The sequence below is a fragment of the Nomascus leucogenys genome, chromosome 6 (assembly GCF_006542625.1).
Source record: "Nomascus leucogenys isolate Asia chromosome 6, Asia_NLE_v1, whole genome shotgun sequence".
NCBI classification, from domain to species: domain Eukaryota; kingdom Metazoa; phylum Chordata; class Mammalia; order Primates; family Hylobatidae; genus Nomascus; species Nomascus leucogenys.
The window spans coordinates 92,844,446-92,867,724 of record NC_044386.1 but is presented as its reverse complement, the minus strand read 5'-3'; the positions used below and the strand labels follow the sequence as shown (position 1 = coordinate 92,867,724).

The following is a 23,279-nucleotide window of genomic DNA, read 5'->3' as shown; positions in this document are numbered from 1 at the left end:
AGAAATGGCCAACAGGTATAAGAAAAAGTGTTCAACATTACTAATCATCAGGGAAACGCAAATTAATACCACAATGACATTATCCCCTCTTAGGGGATACTTCTTAGGATGGCTACTATTAAAGAGACAGAAGACAAGAAGTATTGGTGAGGATATGGAGAAAAAGGAATCCTTGTACAATGTTGGTGGTAATGTAAATTGGTATAGCCATTTTGGGAAATAGTATGGAGTTTCCTCAAAAAATTATAAATAGAATTACCATATGATCCAGCAATCCCACTTCCAGGTATATATCCAAAGGAAATGAAATTAGTATTTTGAAGAGGTATCTGTACTCCACATTCACTGCAGCATTATTAACAATAGTCAAGATACAGAAATAAACTAAGTGTCCATCAGTGGATAAGTGGACAAAAAATTGTTATGTATATAGGTACATATACACACACGAATATTATTCAGCCTCAAAAAAGAAGGCATCCTACCATTTTCAGCAACATGGATGAACCTGGAATACATTATGCTAAGTGAAATAAGCCAGACACACAAAAATTACATGATCTCACTTATATATGAGATCTAAAATAGTAAAATTCATAGAAGCAGAGAGTAGAATAGTGGTTACTAGGGGTGGGCCAGGGAAGGTGGAGAAAATGAGGAGATGTTGGTCAAAGGGTATGAAGCTTCAGTTATATAGGATGAATAAATTCTAGAGATCTAATGTACAGCATAAGTATAGATAATAGCACTATACTGTATATTTGAAATCTGCTAGAATAGATCTTAAGTATTCTCACCATACATATATGAAATGGTAATTGTGAGGTAACGATATGTTAATTAGTTTGACTAGTCATCGTTTTACAATGTATATCAAAACATTACATTGTATACCTTAATTTTATATATATATAAATATATATAATTTTTATTTAAAAATAGATAAATACCAGAAGCTCAAAGGGAAAAAACAAGTCCCTTAGCAAACTAGGAATAGAAGGGAACTTCCTTGGTTTTATGAATTGGATCTACAAAAAAAACCTACAGCTAACATTATATTTAATGGTGAAAAGACTAAATGCTTTTCCCCTAAGATGGGGAAACAAGGCAAGGATATCAACTCTCACCATTGCTATTCAACATTGAAAAGGACATCCTAGCCAGCATAATCTGTGGGAAGCAGGTGAGGCGGGCAGGGAGAGTATACAGATTGAAAGGAAGAATGTAAAACATCTTTATTTACGGAACACAGACCATGTATGTAGAAAACCCTAAAGAATTTACAAAAAAGCTGCAGAACTAATGAGTTTAGCAAGATCACAGGATACAAGGTCAATATTTAAAAATCAATTATGTTTCTACACATCAGCAACAAACTATTAGATACTGAAATTTTAAAATTCTACCTACAAGAACATAAAAAATATGAAATACGTGTGGATAAATTTAGCAAAGTATGTGCAAGACCTGTATTGTGAAAACTATAAAACACTGATGAGAGAAATCAATAAATGGAGAGTTTTAAATATATTCACTAGTTAGAAGATGGTAAAAGAAGTCAATTCTTCTTAAATTGATTTATAGATTCAAATCAGTCCCATCAAAATCCCAGCAAGCTTTTTTGTAGGAAACGTCATTCTAAAATTTATATGGAAATGCAAATGACCTATAATAGTCAAAACAACTTTGAAAAAGAACACAGTTGGAAGAATTAAACTACCTGATTTCAAAAATTACAACAAAGCAGAAGACAGTGTGTTACTGGAGTAAGGATAGACATATAGATCAACAGAACAAAAGAGTCCAGAAATAGACTAACACATACTTAGCAAATTAATTTTCAACAATGATACCCAGGTAATTCAATGAGGGAAAGCTAGTCTTTTCAATTAATGGTACTAAAATAATTGATATCCATGTGCAAAAAATAAACCCAAATTCTTTTTTTTTTTTTTTTTTTTTTTTTGAGACAGAGTCTCACTCTGTCACCAAGGCTGGAGTGCAGTGGCACCGTGTCGGCTCACTGCAACTGTCTCCTGGGTTCAAGCAATTCTCCCACCTCCGCCTCCTGAGTAGTTGGGATTACAGGCGCCCACCACCATGCCAGGCTAGTTTTTATATTTTTAGTAGAGATGGGGTTTCACCATGTTGGCCAAGCTGGTCTCGAACTCCTGACCTCAGGTGATCCACCCACCTTGGCCTCACAAAGTGCTGGGATTACAGGCGTGAGCCACCACGCCCAGCCAATAAACCCAAATTCTTAACTGTCACCATATATTAAAATTAATTCAATGGTTCCAGAAGTAAATTGCCTAAGATCCATGATTACATTCCATAATATAGTAATTTTTATCAATACCGCATTGCTTTAATTGTGGGAAAGAAGGACCACTACATGAAATAAAAATAAAAAATATTAATATTAAATACTAAAAAAATTCATAATGAACTAGAGGCCTAAATAGAAGAGCTGAAAGCATAAAACTTCTAGAAGAAAACATTTTTAAAAATCTTTGCAGCCAGGCACAGTGCTCATGCCTATCCCAACACTTTGGGAAGCCGAGGTGAGAGGATCGCCTGAGTCCAGGAGTTTGAGAGCAGCCTAGGCAACATAGTGAGATCCTGTCTCTACAAAAACTATAACAAATTAGCCAGGCATGATGGTGTGTGCCTACAGTCCCAGCTACTCAGGAGGCTGAGATGGGAGAACTACTTGGGCCTGGGAGGTCAAGGCTGCAGTGAGCTGTGATCACACCACTGTACTCCAGCCTAGGTAACAGAGCAAGATCCTGACTCAAAAAAAACGACTTTGCAATCTTGGCATAGGTAAAAATTTCCTAAGTAGTATACAAAAAGGATAAACCATAAGAGAAAAAAATATCGAACTTCAAAATTTTTAACTTCTGCTCTTCAAAAGACACAAAGAAATGAAAAGGTAAGCTATAAACTGGTAGAAATATTCGAAGAACACGTTTCTGATAAAAGAGCTGTAACCAGAGTAAGAATTCTTAATTCGAATATAAGAAGGCAAACAACTCAAAAATGGTTAAAAGACACGAACAGACACTTCACCAATGAGATATACAAATGGCAAATACATGAAAAGATGCTCAACAGTATTAGTCACTAAAGAAATGCAAATTAAAACCACCATGAGATAATACTACACACTTATTAGGATAGTTAAAATTAAAAAGACTGACAATACCAAGTGTTGGTGAGGATGTGGAACATGTGGAACCCTCCTACGTTGCTTATGAGAATGCAACTTTAGAAAACAGTTTTGCAGTTTCCTATACAGTTAAACACAGACACACCATATGACTCAGCGGTTCTTCTCTTGGACATTTAACGATGAAAAATGAAAACATGCCCAAAGGCTCATATACAAATATTCAGTAGTGTTATTCATAACAGCTGAAACAATGAAAACTACCCCAATGTCCCTCAAAAGTTGAATGGATAAGCAAAATAGGTTTACCTATGCAATGGAATATTTTTCATTAATGAAAAGGAATCAACTACTGATAACATGGAACAACAGAGATGAATCTCAAATTACAATGAATGGAAGAAGCCCAACTGAAAAGACTACATATCATATGATTCCATTACATGAATTCTAGAAAAGGCAAAACTACAGTGAGGTAATGCATATGTTAATTAGCTAGATTTAGTCATTTTACAATGTATATATAATTCAAAATAATGTACACAGTAAACATGTACAATTTTATGTCAATTAAAGATATATATAAATAAAAATTGTTTTAAAAAAGGCAAAACTAGAGTGACAGCAGATCAATGGTTTCTAGGTGCTGAGGGTGGGCAGAGAAGCTCACTGCAAAGAGGCACAAGGAAATTGGGTTAATTGAAATGTTCTGTATCATGATTGTGATGATGGTTACATGACTATATAGATTTATTAAAACATATCAAATTGAACATTTAAAGTCAGTGAATTTTATGTAAATTATACCTCAAAAAAGTGATTTTTAAAAATAATCTTAAAAAAGATTAAACAAATTACAATATTTAAGTTATATATGTATAGTCATATGTCACTTAAAAATGGGGATATGTTCTAAGAAATGTGTCATTAGGTGATCTTGTCATTGTGTGACTATCATAGAGTACGCTTATGCAAACCTCGATGGTACAGCCTACTACATACCTAGGCCATGTGGAATAGCCTATTGCTCCTAGGCTACAAACCTGTACAGCATGTTACTGTACTGAACACTGTAGGCAACTGTAACAGTAACACAATGCTAAATATGTGTATATCTAAGCATAGAGAAGGTACAGTAAACATTACACCTGTATAGGGCACTTACCATGAATGTAGTTTGCAAGGTGAAAATTGCTCTGGATGAGTGAGTGAGTGGTGAATGAATGTGATGGCCTAGGACATTACTGTACACTACTGTGGACTTTATAAACACTGTACGCTCAGTTAACTATCCTAATAAGTGTGTAGTGTTATCTCATGGTGGTTTTAATTTGCATTTCCTTAATGACTATTTTTTATAAATAAATTTTAAAAAGTATCTTTCTTCAATCATAAATTAACCTTAGCTTACTGTAACATTTTTACATTATAAACTTCAAAAAAAATTTAAAAAACATTTGGGCTGTTTTACAATAACTTAAAACATATACAATATTTTTTCTATTTTTACATTTTTAAAATTGTTGTATTTTAAAAACCTTTTGTTAAAAACTAAGACACAAACATGCACATTAGCCTATGCCTACAAGGGCCAGTATCATCAAGACGTCACGGGTGATAGGAATTTTTCAGCCCCCTTATAATCTAATGGGATCACTATCATATCTGTGGTCCTCTCTTGACTAATATGTTGTGATGAGACACATGACTGTATATGCAACATGCACCAAATTGCAGTTATCCTTACATTTCTCAGTAGTGGGTATCCTGGAATTTGATAAACTTGGTTTTGTGACTACAGCGCAAAAATCATTCTATGTGTGATACAAAGAAATTTCTATCCATTTGTTCATAATAGTTACCATTGGGGCAAAAAGATGGAGCAAAGACACAGTATGGGGTGGTCTCCTATGCCTGAGGAAGCCAAACTGCATTAATGCCACCATTCAGCAAAGACCCATGATACTGGCAGGGAGAACTAGCTGTGCACTAGGTATCCTTGAAGTCTACCATTTCCAGTACCCATTAGCAGCTGAAGAAACCTTATCTCTTGCAACTGATGCAGACCCTGACAGTAGCAGATAAAGCAAAATAGTACAACTCATGCTGCAGTTTTAAAAGTCACAAGGAATACAAAGATGACTTTGCAGGTCATTTCACATTCAATGAGAAGGCTATATTTAAGCGGAAAGATGAATTATCACAATATACACATGTGAGATCCTACCATATTATGATAGAACATGTAAGCGATCCAAAAAAAATTAATGTCTTTTAAATGTATTTGACCTATTTGCTTATTGCTGTTTTTCCCCCACTAGAATGATGATATCCCCATGATGAAAGGGATTTCTGTCTTCACTGTTCACTGCTATATCCCTAGAATCCCATAAAATGCCTAGCATATATAATTACTCAATAAATATTTGTTAAATTTGCCCATGTAGATAGTAAATATTTGTTGTATGAATTTATGTCAATGTAGACCCCATTCACAGCTAAATGATATAATAACTTTCCATTATATGTTCCTTTCTTGTACAATTCCTTTGATTGGAAGTTACCAATTGTTTTTGTTCTTTCATTTGGTTTCTATGTACCAAATAAAACCTAAACTTTCAACCAAGTTGATTCTTATTTTCTTTACATATTTCTTCATTTCAAAATTTCCTAAAGTGTACATATATTCAGAATAAAGAACACATGCATCACCGTAGAATTAGAGTTTTACAGAGGACTCTATCAATTAACAATAACACCTTTTTGTTTTCTTTATTTCTGAAAATCTATCCCCTTGCATATGCTGTTTTCCGTATCTGGAAAACCTTCCACACTTGTCTCTGTTAACAAGCCTATCTTAACTCAATCTCCCTTACTGCAGAATCCTTTATCATACTGGTTAATTTCAATCTTTTGATCCACTCTGACTCCCAACAAAATCCTAAACCCCTTTAGGTCAGGCAATATTCAGTACGTTTCTGTATTTCCCACTGTCATGGCACATTTGATAAATGCTTAATGTGTTGACCTTGATGAATTTCAGTGAGACTGAAGAAGCTTGAGGATACAAAAATTCATGCAAAGCTAAGAAGACAAAGATATATTTCCATATTAAACTATTATGCATAAAACCTACCAGTAGTGTCTGTCCTTTGAAAATGAAGAAATGACCTGATATAACTATGGTGAGAACAAGACACCCAGATTCTTCATTGGAATCAAAAACCTTGAAAGAGAGAAAGAGAAAAATATGTAAAAGAGAATACATTTCTATAACTGATAAACTTATAATACTGATGACCAAGCTGTTTTCTCATATTGATCTTTCTACTCCGAGCATTCTCTTCACTTTTGCATTCATTTAATCTGTAACCCCTCCCTTACAGCTTTAAGTTTCCCCATATATAGAGGCTAACAGCCAGACTTTTAAAAAATAAAATTAAAAGCCAATATTTTGAAACAGAAAGAATATCAGATTAAGAATCATGAGTTGTGGGTCCTGAGCCAACCACTTTTTAGTTACATTTTAATAAATAATTTATTCTCTCTGAGCCTCAGTATTCTTTCTGTAAAATGGAGATAGCACCTTAAAGAGTTGCTGTAAGACTTCACAGTCCCAATTTCTTCCACCATGTAATCCATTTTTCTTTTCTTTTTTTTTGGAGACAGAGTTTTGCTCTTGTTGCCCAGGCTGCAGTGCAATGGTGTGATCTCGGCTCACAGCAACCTCTGCCTTATGTGTTCAAGCGATTCTCCTGCCTCAGCCTCGCGAGTAGCTGGGATTACAGGCATGCGCCACCATGCCCAGTTAATTTTTGTATTTTTAGTGCAGATGGGGTTTCACCATGTTCGTCAGGCTGGTCTCGAACTCCTGACCTCAAGTATCTGCCCACCTCAGCCTCCCAAAGTGCTGGGATTACAGGCGTGAGCCATCGCACCCGGCCATCCATTTTTCATAACCCCTTAACATCTGGTGCTTTCCTTTGGATAAGCTCTAGTTTGTCAGTGTCACTCTTAAAATATGGTGCCATAAACTTACGTAATCTGCTTGGTGTAGTCTAATTATCTCCCATTACTTGCAATAGTGTTGCCTATAATCACATTAACTTTTTGAGAGGGTAGTACACTGAAGAGTTTGATCTTAAATCAATATAACCTCCTGACACTTCATTACCTATGTTGGTAAATGATACTTCCCTTTATTCATCTTGAACCTGAACATAAAACCTTGGATTAGCCCCATTATATTTTATCTTGTTAGATTTGATCTATAGTTCCAACCTATTGAGATGTAGTGAAGAACCGAAGAAATTAAATCAAAATGTCAGGAAGGACATGACTGATAGATACATTAGAGTGGGATCTGGGTCTTAAGTGACTATACTATATAGGTGGCTTTCATATCCTTAATTAACACTGTAAGGTAAACATCCTTATATAAACAATAAGTTATAGACTCATCTTAATGCCCAAAGTTCAAAATAATTAACACATACCTAATTCAACTTAGATATGTTTTTATGAGGTTACTGCATTCTACTAATAATGCTCTTATAGTTTCATATGTGGGGTTTGGAGTTTTAATGCTATTTTTAAATCCAAGATTTCTACTGTGTTTTCTCTAATTCATTTTAAATTCCAAACTTAAAAAGTGAATAACATTTTAGATATCAAAGGGGATACGATAAGACCTGCACTAATTCCTTCAGTGGTTGTAATTCTCCCTCTTTCCCAGTATTTGGAACTTGGTCAGTGGCACAACACTCTTCCTGTCACAGTTTAAATGAATTATCCTGTGTGTTTTATGACTAGTTAGAACCAGAAGCATAGCTAGGAGTCAAGTACAGCTTTCACAACTACAGTCTGGTCAACGAATTCTTTGGAAGGCAATGTGTTACATGATAGTTTAATGTTTTAAGAAATGTAACATATATACCAAAAAGCATCAAAATATAAGTGTACAGCTCAATGAACGACGACAAAGCAAACACATCACCCAGATGAAGAAATAGAACATTACCAGATTTCCAGAAGGTCCTCTAGTGTTTGCCGTCTTAAAATCACTATCTGCTTCTTTTTCCCTTAAAATAATCTCCCACCCTGACTTCTAACACCATACTTTAGTTTTAATTATATGAGTGGAATCATAAAGAATTGACATTTGGCTTCATCAATGTTGTTGCATGTGTATTCATTTTCATTATTCTTGAATACATTCTATGACGATACCACTTTTTTTTTTTTTTTTTTTTTTTTTTTTTTTTTTTTTTTTGCTGATGGGTATTTTTTCCAGTTTAGGTTCACTACAAATAATGCTGTTATGAACATTCTTACATATGTCTCTTGTTGGATAGAAACACTCATTATAAAGATTTCTATTTTTCCCAAATTATTTTATTTTTTTCAAATCATGGCCAACAACTTCCAGGAGAGCCCCAGTTTAGACTACTCTCTTGCCCTCCAAATTGCTACATTTAATCACCCAATCAACATCTCCATGTAAAGGTTTAATAGTTATCTCAAAATTAACAGTCCCTAACTTGAACTCCTAACCTTCTCATTCATTATTTACAAAGTACCTACCCTGTGCTAGGCTGTTGTAGACATTTGACCCCACAATATTTTCACCTCAGAAAATAATTTTCTTCTTTTTCAGGTTTCTATATGCAACACTGAAGAAATTAATTCTTTCCTTCCATTTCTTCAGCTAAACCATGGAATCATTCTTGACTCCTTTTCTCACACCCATATCCAATCCATCAGCAAATCCTTCATGTCTATCTTCAAAATACCCATAATTCAATCACTTCTTACAGGTCTTGTCTAAATTATCATTCTCTCTAGTTGGATTATTATAATAATCTCCTAACTGACTTTTCCATTTCTGTTCTTGCTTCCCTTCTCCAACACAGAGTTTATTCTCTATACAGTAGCCACAGTGATCCTTTAAAAATATAAGTCAGATCATGTCATTTCCAGCTTACAGCCCTGCAATAGCTCCCTATCTCATTCAGAAGCTCCTGCAATGCACTCCATGGTCTAGGCCCTTCCACTGCCTGTCTGCTCTTGTCCTCTAGCACCCACCCACTGTGCACTCTGATCAGCCACACTAGCCTCCTTCCTGCTCCCTGAACCCACTAGGCACACTGATTATTATAAACCTCAGGGCTTTCACAATTGCTGTTCTATCTGAAATTCTCTTCTCCTAGATACCACATGACTCACTCCATCTTCAAACCTTGGCTTAAATATCATGTTTTCAGGTAAAACTTTTCCTAACCATCCAACTGAAAACTCCCCCATGTTACCTAAACCACACTACTCCCATTGCCTTCTCCAGCTTTATTTTTATCCATAGCTCTTACCACTTTGTTATATTTACTTGTTACCAGTTTTCCCTGAGCAGAAATCAAGCTCCACGAAGATACAGAATTTTTTTCCCCGTTTTGGACACTGTTATATTCAAATGCCTAGGATAGTACCTGGCACACAAGAGACACCCAATATTTTGTTGGATGGTTAAGTAAATATTAACTTCTAAATGAAGGTACCATATTAAAATGCAAAATTTTCAAACGAAATAAAGATGTCTTCAGAAAGAATTCATCACCAGCAGATCTGCACTGAAAGAAATGTGAAAGGAAGTCCTTCAGGAAGAAAGAAAATTATACCAGATAAAAACTAAGATCTCCACAAAAGAATAAAGAGTGCTGGAAATAGTAATTACATGGGCAAATACATAAAAATTTTATCTATCTTTAAAAGATAACTGATAAATGGGATTATATTGATAAACAATATTCAATTAATCCAAACAAAAGGCAGGATCAAAATTAAAAGGGAACAAAGAACACAAGGGAAAATTATAAAACAAATAGCAAGATAACAGACTTAAACCCAACCCTATCAATAATCATATTAAATGTAATAATACATTTAAATGTAAATACCTCAATTAAAGGCAGAGGTTGTCAGATTGGATAAAAAGACAAAACAAACCATATGCTGCCTACAAGAAATGCACTTTAAATATAAAAACAAACAGGTTAAAAACAAAAGGATAGAAAAAATATATACCAAGCTAATGCTAGTCAAAAGAAAGCTGGAGTAAGGCCAGGCACAGCGGCTCACTCCTACAATCTCAGCACAGGCTTGCCCTGGCTAACACGGTGAAACCCCATCTCTACTAAAAATACAAAAAATTAGCCAGGCATGGTGGCGGGCACCTGTAGTCCCAGCTACTCGGGAGGCTGAGGCAGGAGAATGGCGTGAACCCGGGAGGTGGAGCTTGCAGTGAGCCAAGATCGCGCCACTGCACTCCAGCCTGGACAACAGAGGGAGACAGTCTTTTAAAAAAAAAAAAAAAAAAAAAAAAAAAAAAAAAAAAAGAGTCTAAGGCTTGCCTAAGGCCAGGAATTTGAGATCAGCCTGGGCAACATGGCAAGACTCAATTTCTACAGAAATTTTAAAAATTAGCCAGGCATGGTGATACACGCCTGTAGTCCCAGCTGCTTGGGAGGCTGAAGCAGAAGGATCACTTGAGCTCAGGAGTTCGAGGCTGCTGTAAGCTATGATTGCACCACTGCACTCTGCACACTGCACCCAGAGGCCTGGGTAACACAGTGAGACTCTTTCACTAAAAAGATAAAAATAAAAAATAAAAACTGGAGTGGTTTTATTAATATTAGACAAGAATATCAAAAGGTTACAAAGAAGGTCATTTCAAATAATAAAAGGGTCAATTAATCAAGAAAGACAATCATCCCAAACATGTATTCCTCCAAGAAAGAGCTTAAAAATACACAAAGCAGTAAGTGATAGAACTGTAAGGGGAAATAGACAAGTTCACAATTACAGTCAGATTTTAATACCCCTCTCTCAATAACTGATAGAAAAAGCACATAGCAAATCACCAAGTATATAGTAGACTTGAGCAACTGTCAACCAACATGATTGATCGACATTTATTCAACACTCCATCTAACACCAACACAAAACACATTCTTCTCAAGTATACACAGAGCATTCACAAAGACTATATTCTGAGCCACAGAACAAGTTTGGGTTGATTTAAGAGAATGTTACCTGAGCACAGATGAATTAAATTAGAAATCAATAACAGAAAGGTCTGAAAAAAAAACCCCAAATATTCTTATTTACTCATGGGTAAATAAGAAATTAAAAGGGAAATCTGAAATATTGTGAACTCAAAGTAATTCACCATGTTAACATATTAAAAAAAAAAAGCCATATGATCACCTCAATACGAGAGAATGTAGAAAAAACATTTGACAAAATCCAACATCTATTCCTGATTTTAAAACTCAGCAAACCAGGAATAGAAGTAACTTCCTCAAGCTGATAGAGGGCATGTATAAAAAAAAAAAAAAACCTACAGTTAACTTCATACTGAAAGCTTTCTCCCTACGAAACAAGACAAGATGTCCACTTTCACCACTTCTATTCAACATTGTTAACAGAACTTCTTACCACTGTAATCAGACAGGAAAAAGAATGAAAAAGCATCCAGATTGGAAAGAAGTAAAACTGTCTTTAATCACAGACAACATGATCATCTATGTAGAAAATCCAGTTGATTTTACTAGAACTAATAAGTGAATTTTAGAAAGGTTACATAAGAGCAATAAATAAAAACCAATTGTATTTACATACACTAATGAAGAACTAGAACCTGAAATTTTAAAAGCATCAAAATTTACAACATCAAAAATACAAAATACTAAGGGATAAATATGACAAAAGAAGACCAGCACATTGAAAATTGAGAGAAATTTAAGAACACTTAAATATATGGAGAGAAATATTTTGTTCACAGACAGGAAGATTTAATATTATTAAAATGCTGTAATAGGCAGAACAATGGTCCCCCTAATGATGTCTACGTCTTAATACCTGGAACCTGTAATATGTTATCTTACATAGCAAAGGGATGTTGCATATGTGATTAAGTTAAAATATCTTGAGCTGGAGACATAGCCCTGAATTATCCAGGTGAACCTATTGTAATCAGAAGCATCCTTATAAGGGAAAGAGGGAGGCAGAAAGAGAAGGAATGTGATTGCTGGCATTGAGGATGGAAGGTGGGTAACAAACTAAGGAATGCAGGCAACCTCTATGTGTTAGAGAAGGCCAGGAAAAAAAAAAAAGAAAAAAAAGGATTCTTGAGCCTCCAGAAGGAATGCAGTCCTCCTGACACCTTGATTTTAGCTCAATAAACCCATTTAAAATTTCTGACCTCTAGAACTATAAGCTAATGTTTGCGTTGTTTTAAGCCACTAAGTTTATAGCTTGTTACAGCAGCAGTAAGAAATTAGTACAGACGCCAATTCTCCAAGTTGATCTATCCAATCCCAATCAAAATTCCAAATTTTTCAAGAAATGCAAGAGTCCAAAGAGACTACATGCCAAGCATTTAAGTCAGTGAGTTAACAATAGCAAAGTATCCACTATGTACTGATCCCTCTTATAATTTGGAGAAGAAAAAAGACATAGAAAGTCTCTGAACTTTAACTTCATTAATTCATTTCTTCCATTCAACAAATATGATTGCAGTATCACTGAACAAAACACAAATCCTCATCCTAATGGAGCAAGCATGAAATGGTGATGCAGAGCAAGGATACAGACAATAAACAACAAATATAATTAGTGACATATCAAAGGTGGGATGTTGGGAGCAGTACACTGCAGGTGCTGGCAATAAAGGAATGCTTGGTCTGTAGAGAATTTATAAACAATTAAAAAGCTGACTAAAATCAGTTTATTACCACCATGTGCCAGTAATTCTAATCAATGTTAGTGATAAAAATACTCCTTCCTGAAAAAAATTTTGTTGGTCTAAGTTCCAAATAATTACTGCAGTTACTGCTGAGTTTAAATAATATATATGTAAGCTTCAAATTATCAGATTTATTATTTATTCTTAAATTGTTGTCTACATATAAGTTCACTGGGGAAACTCCCAGTTACAGCTAACCCCCATCCATGCAAACTTAGGCACATACATTTGTTTCAAAATTAGTGCACCATGCTTTGTTAAACCTGAAGACTGCTTAACATGAAGTTCTTAATTCCAACCCTTTCTTAGGATGCAGTTGGCTTTTCCATCCCTGTGGTACTACATTCTTGTGCATTTAAATGATAGATTCAAAATAAAACAAAGATAGCACAGTGATTGTAAAGACCAAGAAACAACTTGAGGCACTCCAATTCTGTCATTTTTATGGGACCTTTTGGTATTTGTGTCTAAAATTTAAAACACTGTTACAAGTGTGAATAGCAAGATGTAACTTATTTAATAAGTGCAAATTTTAGTTCACAAAATATTTTACTAAATTTGAACAATATCTTTAACATTGAAATTTATTCTCTTCAAATTAAGTGTTTTGAAACTGAAGAACATTAAGAGGGGATAAAACATATCAGCAATTTTATTAATAGTTGCATAAATTGTACCTTTTGGAAATGCTTAGGTTTTTGTTGTTGTTGTTGTTGTTTTCCTTCCCCCAGAGGGAGTCTTGCTCTGTCGCCCAGGCTAGAATGCAATGGCACCATCTTGGCTCACTGCAACCTCTGCCTCCCAGGTTCAAGCGATTCTCCTGCCTCAGCCTCCCGAGTAGCTGGGATTACAGGCGCATACCACCACACTCGGCTAATTTTTTGTATTTTCGGTAGAGATGGGGTTTCACTATGTTGGCCAGGCTGGTCTCAAACTCCTGACCTCGTGATCCATCTGCCTCGGACTCCCAAAGTGCTGGGATTACAGGCATGAGCCACTGAACCCAGCTGGAAATGCTTAGTTTTACTTAAAAAAACTTCACTTATTAGTTAATGAACAATTACATAAAATATCAGTCTGTAACTGCAGAATCCAAGTTCAAACAATTAACTAGATATAAAAACAATTGGTGGCCGGGCGCAGTGGCTCATGCCTGTAATCCCAGAACTTCAGGAGGCCGAGGTGGGCGGATCATGAGGTCAAGAGATTGAGACCAGCCTGACCAACTGGTGAAACCCCGTCTCTACTAAAAAAATGAAAAAATTAGCCAGGCGTGGTGGTGTGCGCCTGTAGTCCCAGCTACTCAGGAGGCTGAGGCAGAAGAATCGCTTGAACCCAGGAGGCGGAGGTTGCAATGAGCTGAGATCGCACCACTGCACTCCAGCCTGGGTGACAGAGCAAGACTCCATCTCAAAATAAAATAAAATAACATAACATAAAATAAAAACAATGGGCTAGTTGTGGATTTTTTTCCTGCCTTATACTGTATTTTTCTTATTTATTTGGCATAATTATTATAACAAAACTCAGTAAGAGAAAATGTCCGCTGCATAATATTTTTCATTTAACTTAATGATTATTTCTGAAAATAATTTCATCATTCAGGGGAAGAAGATGTTTAAAAAATATTCATTCTAGGTGTCAGATGTTCTAGACACATCACTGAACATAGTAAATAAATTATCTAGTATATGAGATAATGCCAAGAGCTAGGGAAGAAATAGAGCAGGGCAAGTGGAATCAAAGTGCAAAGACAGGACACAGATATTACAATATAAATAGAGAGGTTAAGGTAGGCATCTGAGAAGGTGAGGCTTGAGCAAAGACCAAAGGTATGAGAGTTAACCAGCTATCTGGGGGAGGAGAATTCCAGGCTTATGATTTTTCAGACGTCTGTTGCAATCCTTCATCCAAAAGGTCTACGTAATGTGCTCATATAGTTAGAAAATATCCATTTTAAGAACTTCCAAGGGGTTCAAGAAAAAATGGTAGCTTCATTGCATCCCTGAAGTCTTCTCTTTCCAAATCTAATCCAAATGCCAATTACCTTTCCTTAAGCAATTAAGACCAGCATCTGGCAGGGGACAGTGACTCACACCTGTAAGCCCAGCACTTTGGGAGGCCGAAGCAGGCAGATCACATGAGGTCAGGAGTTCGAAACCAGTCTGGCCAAGATGGCGAAACCCTGTCTCTACTAAAAATACAAAAATTAGCTGGGCATGGTGGTAGGTGCCTGTAATCCCAGCTACTCAGGAGGCTAAGGCAGGTTAATCTCTTGAACCCGGGAGGCAGAGGTTGCAGTGAGCTGAGATTGCACCATTGCAATCCAGACTGGGCAACACAGCAAGACTCCATCTCAAAAAAAAAAAAAAAAAAAACATCATCCAAGAGAGCCAGAAGGGTGGACTGAGGTCTCAGAGTCCACAAAAAAAGAGCTAGTAGGATGCTTTCCCCCTACAGGAGAAAGGAGGTACTAAGCAAGGAGCCCTGAAGCAAAGACAATGCTGCAGTTCTTGTGAGAGAGCCTAGTCCCTAGAAATTTGTGGACCTCATGAAGATGGGCAGACCAGACTGTGTGCTCTGAAGTTCCTAGTGGTCTCTCAACCTCCAAGAAGTCACAAAGGAGTTGGCCAAGTTAACTGAGTCCTTCCTACTTCTCTACAGGAGGCCCACAGCCCTGTGACTTCTGCATCTCCCAACACTCACCACTGAAAGTGTCCACTCTTGGAGGTGAGACCCAGGAGTGAAAAGAGCCATAAGTTAGACAAAGGAAAATAGCTACATACCCAATGGGCTAAAGCAATGAAGAACAACAGAAAACCCAACACACGAGGCTCCTGGGGAAACAAACTGCTAGAGGAGACTGACAACAGTTTGAACCAAATAATAACTGTAATAATAAATATATATTTCTATATTTCTTATTAAATAATAAATATAATTATTATTCACACAAGGAGAATCTCGAAGCTAAAACTATTTTATGAATACAAAAATTCAATAGCTAATTGAAGAATTGGATGGACACTATTGAGGCCAAATTAATAGTTTAAAAGAGCAAGTGGGAGAAAAATAGAGTAAAACTAGGAGAAAGAAATCATGTGTAACAATATAAGATACATGGAGCAAAGATTCAGATCCAGGAGAAAAAACGTTAGTGAGAGGGGCTAAAGTAGAGGGAAAAAAAAAGACTGAGGAAAGGAACCAATTGAAAAAATAATAGAATGAAATATTCTACAGCTGCAGAAAGAAGTGAGACTGAAGACAGAAAGGGTTTAAGTTCCAGGAGTTAATGGGGATGGGGGTTTTTAAAAAATCAATAACTAGACATATCCGGATTAAATTCCTGAATTCCATGGATAGAAGAAGATCTTAAAAGCTTCTAGTTAAAAACAAAAACATCCTCCTTCAACACCGAAGGAATCTAGGGAACCAACTCTTTTTTTTTTCTTTTCCTGTCACCTAGGCTGGAGTGCAGTGGCACGATCTTGGCTCACTGAAACCTCTGTCTCGTGGGTTGAAGTGATTCTCCTGCCTCAGCCTCCCAAGTAGCTGGGACTACAGGCATGCGCCACCATACCCAGCTAATTTTTGTATTTTTAGTAGAGATGGGATTTCACTATGTCGGCCAAGCTGGTCTCAAACTCTTGACCTCAAGTGATTCACCCACCTGGGCCTCCCAAAGTGCTAGAATTACAGGTGTGAACCACAGCGCCCAGCTTAACTCATTTTTTAAGTGGTAAATGAAGAGAAAGAATCAAGAATTTATCCTAGCTCTGCTATAAAAACCAACCACCAGGTAACCTCTAATAGATAAGGGGATGTTTTTCTTTACAGAAATATTCCAGATGATATATAAAGAAAATACAAGAAAATCCAACCTGAATTTGACAAAGCCTCTAGATTCAATGACCAGTTCACAAGAAACACAGAGCACAAAGGATCACATTAAACTGTAACACAGAGATGGCGGTCAGCAAAATCCAGACTGAGAAACTCTGTAGAACAACCTGATTTCTTAAACTGCAAGGAAGAGAGAGAGGTGAGGTCAGGGAAATACTGCAGGGAAACCTAAAAATTAAAAGATACACCAATCAATCACAATTTTTGGCCATGTTTAAAAGAATTATAAGACTACTTGAAATTTGAAGAACACTGATAATATTACAGAATTGTTAATTTTGGGGTATTATGGTTATGCTTTTTTAAAGTCCTTTTTCTTTTAGAGATATGAACTGAAATAATTACTGATGAAAATGATATCATGTCTGGGATTTGCTTCAAAATAACATGATGAGAAGGAGGTGGATAGGGTATAGATGAAATTAGACTAGCTGTAAGTGGTAATTTTTTTTTTTTTTTTTTTTTTTTTTTTGAGACGGAGTCTCACTCTGTCGCCCAGGCTGGAGTGCAGAGGCATGATCTCGGCTTAGGGCAAGCTCCGCCTCCCAGGTCCACGCCATTCTCCTGCCTCAGCCGCTTGAGTAGCTGGGACTACAGGCGCCTGCTACCACGCCCGGCTAATTTTTTGTATTTTTAGTGGAGATGGGGTTTCATCGTGTTAGCCAGGATGGTCTCGATCTCCTGACCTCATGATCCGCCCGCCTCAGCCTCCCAAAGTGCTGGGATTACAGGCGTGAGCCACCGCACCTGGCCCGAATTGGTAATTCTTAAAGCTAGATGATGCATACTTGTATCGCTATATTATTCTGTCTACCTTTGATTATGCTTGAAATGCTTTAGAATACAAATTGTTAGAGGCTTCCATGTTCTTTGTCAACTAGTTAGAATCAAGGTTAAGAAAAGCATTCAGCTTACCACAAAGGACAATGATACTGTATTTAGGATTTGAATATAATGTCCTAATTCTACCGAGACATTCCAATATCATAACACCTAACATAATCCAGGTATCTGAGAAAAAAAATTGCTTATTTCTGGCCCTTGGGAAATACCTTTAATGACTGATAACTTTATGCTACTGGCATGTTCACATTAACACAATATGGAAAGCTTAAAGAAAAATGTTGGCCAGGCGCGATGGCTCATACCTGTAATCCCAGAATTTTGGGAGGCTAAGGTGGGTGGATCACAAGGTCAGGAGTTCAAGACCATCCTGGCCAAGATGGTGAAACCCCATCTCTACAAAAAATACAAAAATTAGTCGGGCACAGTGGCAGGTGCCTGTAATCCCAGCTACTAAGGAGGCTGAGGCAGGAGAATCACTTGAACTCAGGCGGCAGAGGTTGCAGTGAGCCGAGATCGCACCACTGCACTCCAGCCTGGGTGACAGAGTAAGACTCTGTCTTTAAAAAAAAAAAAAAAAAAAAAAAAGAAAGAAAAAGAAAAATGTTATCTCTAATGACCAAATCATAACAGAAGACATTAATGTTAAGGGGTCACAGAGAACATACATAAAGTTTATATCTTCTCTTCGTTCCAGTTGCCAATCTAAACGTAGCTTAACATTGACATCAACATGACCTCCGCCTATGGCAGTATGTTGCCATCAACACAGCAGCACACACAGCTTTATTTGGAACCTCCCTATCACAAGCTGATACATCAGTTAAACAACAATAGCACAACCTACATATTGGTTAAACAGAGAATCTTCTCAAAATTTACATGCATGTGTAAATAAGAAAAATCTAAAATCAGGTAGAAAAAAGTCAAAAGAGTATGAAAATACAGAAAAGTATTCCAAATGTACTTACCCTAAATTATATCTACATGAAAGGTGAAAATAGTATTATTATTCAGATTGTGATGAATTAAATTATGTACTAGATTAAGGGTTTTGGTTTCTGCTTTTAAGACCCCTCAAAAAGTGTCACAGCTTTATTGGCTCAAGTTGCTATTTTATGCACTATAAAATATGAAAAATGTGCAAAATTGCTAAGTAGGCTATCAACTGCCTTCCCACTGACTCTTGGTAGCAAGAGTCTCATAAATTATTTCAACAAACTTGCAGAGTGTATTATGCTAATAAGAATGGTCCTGCCAAATACCAATTACCAAACAATAAAATTCAGCATTTTTTGGTGTTTCACAGAAATACAAAGTTTTAACTGTAACAATAAAAAAAAAAATAGCAATAACACGCAGACCTTCCCACCACCAAAATGTAATCATATATATATGAATTTTTTCTTTTACAATGTACAAAAATTATCTCACGTATCAAAGCATGAGATGTAATTCCCCTACTTTTACCACATATCCCTAAGATTACTGGTCATGAAATTATCCAGTCTTTTTAAACACAATTACTAGAATTAACTTGATCACCTCTATCAGTAGCTATAAATAGACTACATTTACTCAAAACACTTTCCATGTAACAGAAGAATAAGTTCCTTATGTCTTTGAAATTACCAGTCAAGGCCACTCTGGTTATTTCTATCACAAATACTCCCACAACGTTTCTCCAACATGTTTAAAATATCCTTTAAACATTTCCCAGACTACTAAATCTGATAAAAATCACTAACTATACCAGAAAGTGGTACTTCCCATTACCAAACCTATCCTAGGTCTCTGCAACTCTCACACTCACCTTTGGTATCTTCATAGGCATGCTCTTCTATTCACTCACAAAGCCCACTTAAGCTCATAACAGTTCCAATATTCAAATTATATTTCAAATTTGAGTTAAGGAAACACCTTACTTTATTTCTCAGATACAGTGCTGTCATTTGTGAAGTCAAAAACACCCTATATTGAAATAAGCAGGTACTTGAGCTTAATTGGCTAGCTCTTTGAGTAGAGATGCTTTAACCATCTCTAAACAGAGCCTTGCATAGTGTCTGGCACATACTGGGTAGAGAATAAATCCTAAAAATGAATGAATTTTAATACTCTTGGGCCTCATTCTAAACAAACTTCTTAGACTCCTTAAACCACTAAGCTGAAAAAAACTTCAGTTATTTGTCCAGATAAATTCTACTTTAAATCATGCTTCATAAACAAGCCATAGCCTCTATGAAAACTATGTCTGTTACACAATAAAATTAAGATTTTGTTTACTGAAGAAAGAGAACAAAGACTGGTCCCAAGTTGGAAACATTTATAAACTAATGCTTTGGAACAACCAATAATTTTGTCATAGAAAAAAAAATGTTAGAACATCAGTTATAAGATTCTTCCTCAAAAGCCCATGCACTCTACAATGTACATGACATAATTCAATTAAACATAATCGAAAGTAAAAAAAATTTCCATATCAGTCAGGTGTAGCTTACAGTATGCTGCAGAAATTAACAACCCCCAAAAGCGAAGGTTTATTTCTCACTTACATTACCTATCCACCCTTATTCTACCTGTCTTCATACTCTACCTCACACCACCTATGTTTTCACTGTAGGACCTAGGCTAAGAGAGAAGCCAATATCTGCAACACTGGCAAAGAAAAAGAATAAGATGAATCATGCACTGGCTCTTAAAGCTTCTGCCCATGACAGTTGGTTCTACTCATATTTCACTGGCCAAAACCAGTCATATATAAAACTTAACTTCAAGAGGGCAGGAATATACAATCTGAGCATATTTGGTGAACAGCACTAACGACTACTACTTTATAAAAGACAATATCTGGAATTACAGCTAGGATCAAATTCCAGTTTTGCCATTTAGAAGCATATTTAATTAGGGCTGGGCACGGTGGCTCATGCCTGTAATCCCAACACTTTGGGAGGCAGAGGCAGATGGATCATTTGAGGTCAGGAGCTCAAAAACAGCCTGGCCAACATGGTGAAACCGTCTCTACTGAAAAAACACAAATATTAGCCAGGCGGTAGTGGCAGGCAACTGTAATCTCAGCTACTCAGGAGGCTGGGGCAGGAGAACTGCTTGACCCTGCGAGGTGGAGATTGTGGTGAGCCAGGATTGCACCACTGTACTCCAGTCTGAGTGCCAGAGTGAGACTATCTCCAAAAAAAAAAAAAAAAAAAAGAAAGAAAAAGTATAATTACCGCATCTGTAAAATGTAAAATAAAAATTGTAATGCTACCTTATAGGATCATCTGAAAGATTAAATGGTATGTGAGATCAGATGCTTAGCAGAATGTCTGGCCTTCATTCCTTCAATCAATATTTTGGGGGCATCTGCCAAGCAGTGTTCTAGGTATTAACATACAATAATTACTCATTAAATAGTTGTTTTTGTTATTCCAACCAGGGACTCAAAGAATAAGTCTTCATTTCTTAGCAGTCTCTAGATTCAGAAGAGAACTGTGTGGCAGACTGCCAGTTACCCTCCAATATCCATTTTTCCTTCTTATGGGGTAATAGAACCCTTAGTTTTTTAGCTAGACATATGAACTTGTGGAATACAGACCATATATACCAGCTGCCCGTGCAGCTAGGATGGCCACAGGTCTTAAGTTCTGGCCACTGTGTTCTAGGAAAGTGTCGTGGTGGCTTACAGGAATCTTCCTTAAGAGATAGCAATCATATAGCTTTGTCCATTTCTTTATCCCCTCCTCCACAAGCTGTCTAGGATACTGATTCTATCTCAGACTGTGAGACCATGGCCATGCAGAGAACAAAGAAGAAGCCTCAGTACCTATCACTATAGTGCCACACCAGCGGTGGACTTTTATGTGGAAAATCATAAACTTTCATCTTATTTAATCCACTGTTACATGTCACTCAGAGCCTATCTTAATCCTAATGCAAAATATTACCTGTTAACTCTTCAAAAAAAGCATGCTACATGAAAGAATAATAACTCTTGATGATACTCCTATATCTGCATATGAGAAGATAACTAATGTAGTAAGTGTTAGTGTATGGCAGAAGAAGCAATGGCTTGAGGAAAACCTGAGTTTTAGAATTCATTCTTCCACTTCCTACACTTCCTATGTTACCCTTTGGCAAACTATTTACCCTAATTAGGCCTCAGCTTTTTGTCTATAAGATGGTAATGAGACCCAGGAAGTCTTAATGTGAGAATTAAACGGAAAGAGGTTTATGAAAATACTTTGTAAATTGAAAGTTCCATGTAGTATCAGTACCACTTTGTCAATTGTCCCCTCTTCCCTACCACCCTTTCTTCAGAATTGGGCCATGAAGACTGATTACAACTCATAGAATCAATTAGAGAGCCACCCCAGAAGTTGATTCAGTAGGCCTAGCACAGGAACAATGAAGCTGCATTTTCAAGAAGCACCCCAAAGGACTGACGAAAGTTGTCTGCTCACCAGGAGGAATTTTGGCTCCAGTGATCAAGCCCCACCTATCCTTGTAATCCTGTACTCAAGTAACATAATATTTTAAGACTATGTGAAGCACACAGTTCCATAGCATCTCTAATGCCTAGTTGAATGTCAAGTACTTAGCAGATAATTTAATAATGCTTTGTTTGATGACCTGCAGTAGAAAAACAAAGTGGAACTGAATCAAAAGACTCACTATGGACTTCTGGCCAACAGGAATTAACAAGTACCTCCTTAACAGGTTATTTCATACCTCCTAACTGAAATAAAAAACTGAACAAATCAAAGGAAGCAACAGCTCTCAAGTCAATAGGTATCACGTAACAAAGGATGTAATTCCTGAGAAATGACAGAAAATGAAGGAAGTGAGCCCTTACCACTGCCCCAGGTTACTTCTTGGCGCGAGTTTCCAGGTCAGAGTGCGAGGATGACAAACCCAGGCAGAGCCTGGTGAGGTCTCATTGAGTTGAGGAGATGAAGCTTGGAGTCCTAGGAGGTCAGCGCAGCTACAGTTTGCAAGACAAAACACCAGAGAAGAGAGACCTGTACAAAGGGAGAACGCCAGACACTTGCAGAACCTCCTCCTCTGCTTCAGCTGAGTACTGATCAACATATATATATATATGCGTAAGGAAACTGCCAGAGGGTGGGGAAAGGACCACCTGAAAGAATTTAAGGGAATAATCCCCAGAGCTCACACAGGACAGGGAATAGTGCCTGTTCTTAGTAGAGAAAACAATTTACATTGAGTAGAATACTCAAGAGCTTTGCCTCAGAAGTGGGAAAAATTAGCCCTAGTCCCAGCCACTCTGGTCCCAGCTGACAAAGCTTAAAAGCAAGACTTGAAAGGATCAAACTGTTTCCAAATAACTTATCTGAAAAGAAAAAAAAAAAAAGCTCAGAAATACAGAAATACAAAAATACCCTGTACCCAACAAAGTAAAATTCACAACATTAGGCCTGCAATAAAAAATTATCAAGCATACAAAGAACTATTTTACTATTTTAAATTTTCCTTAAAAACAAATAAAAAACCTGTTATTTTTGTCATTTTTATCCTGTGTGTTAATCTCAAAATTCTTCATCCACA

The 23,279-nt window shown here is 36.6% G+C and overlaps 1 protein-coding gene across 2 annotated transcripts in view; it reads right to left on the bottom strand.

Annotated features, from left to right (window-relative positions):
• The window catches only part of REC114 (REC114 meiotic recombination protein), a 108,214-nt gene that overhangs the window by 71,230 nt on the left and 13,705 nt on the right, over positions 1-23,279 (bottom strand). For both annotated transcript variants that reach the window (XM_003267189.4, XM_030814723.1), the window contains exon 2: positions 6,309-6,398. In XM_003267189.4, coding sequence (XP_003267237.1) covers positions 6,309-6,398 — 90 coding nt within the window. The remainder of the gene's footprint in view (positions 1-6,308; positions 6,399-23,279) is intronic.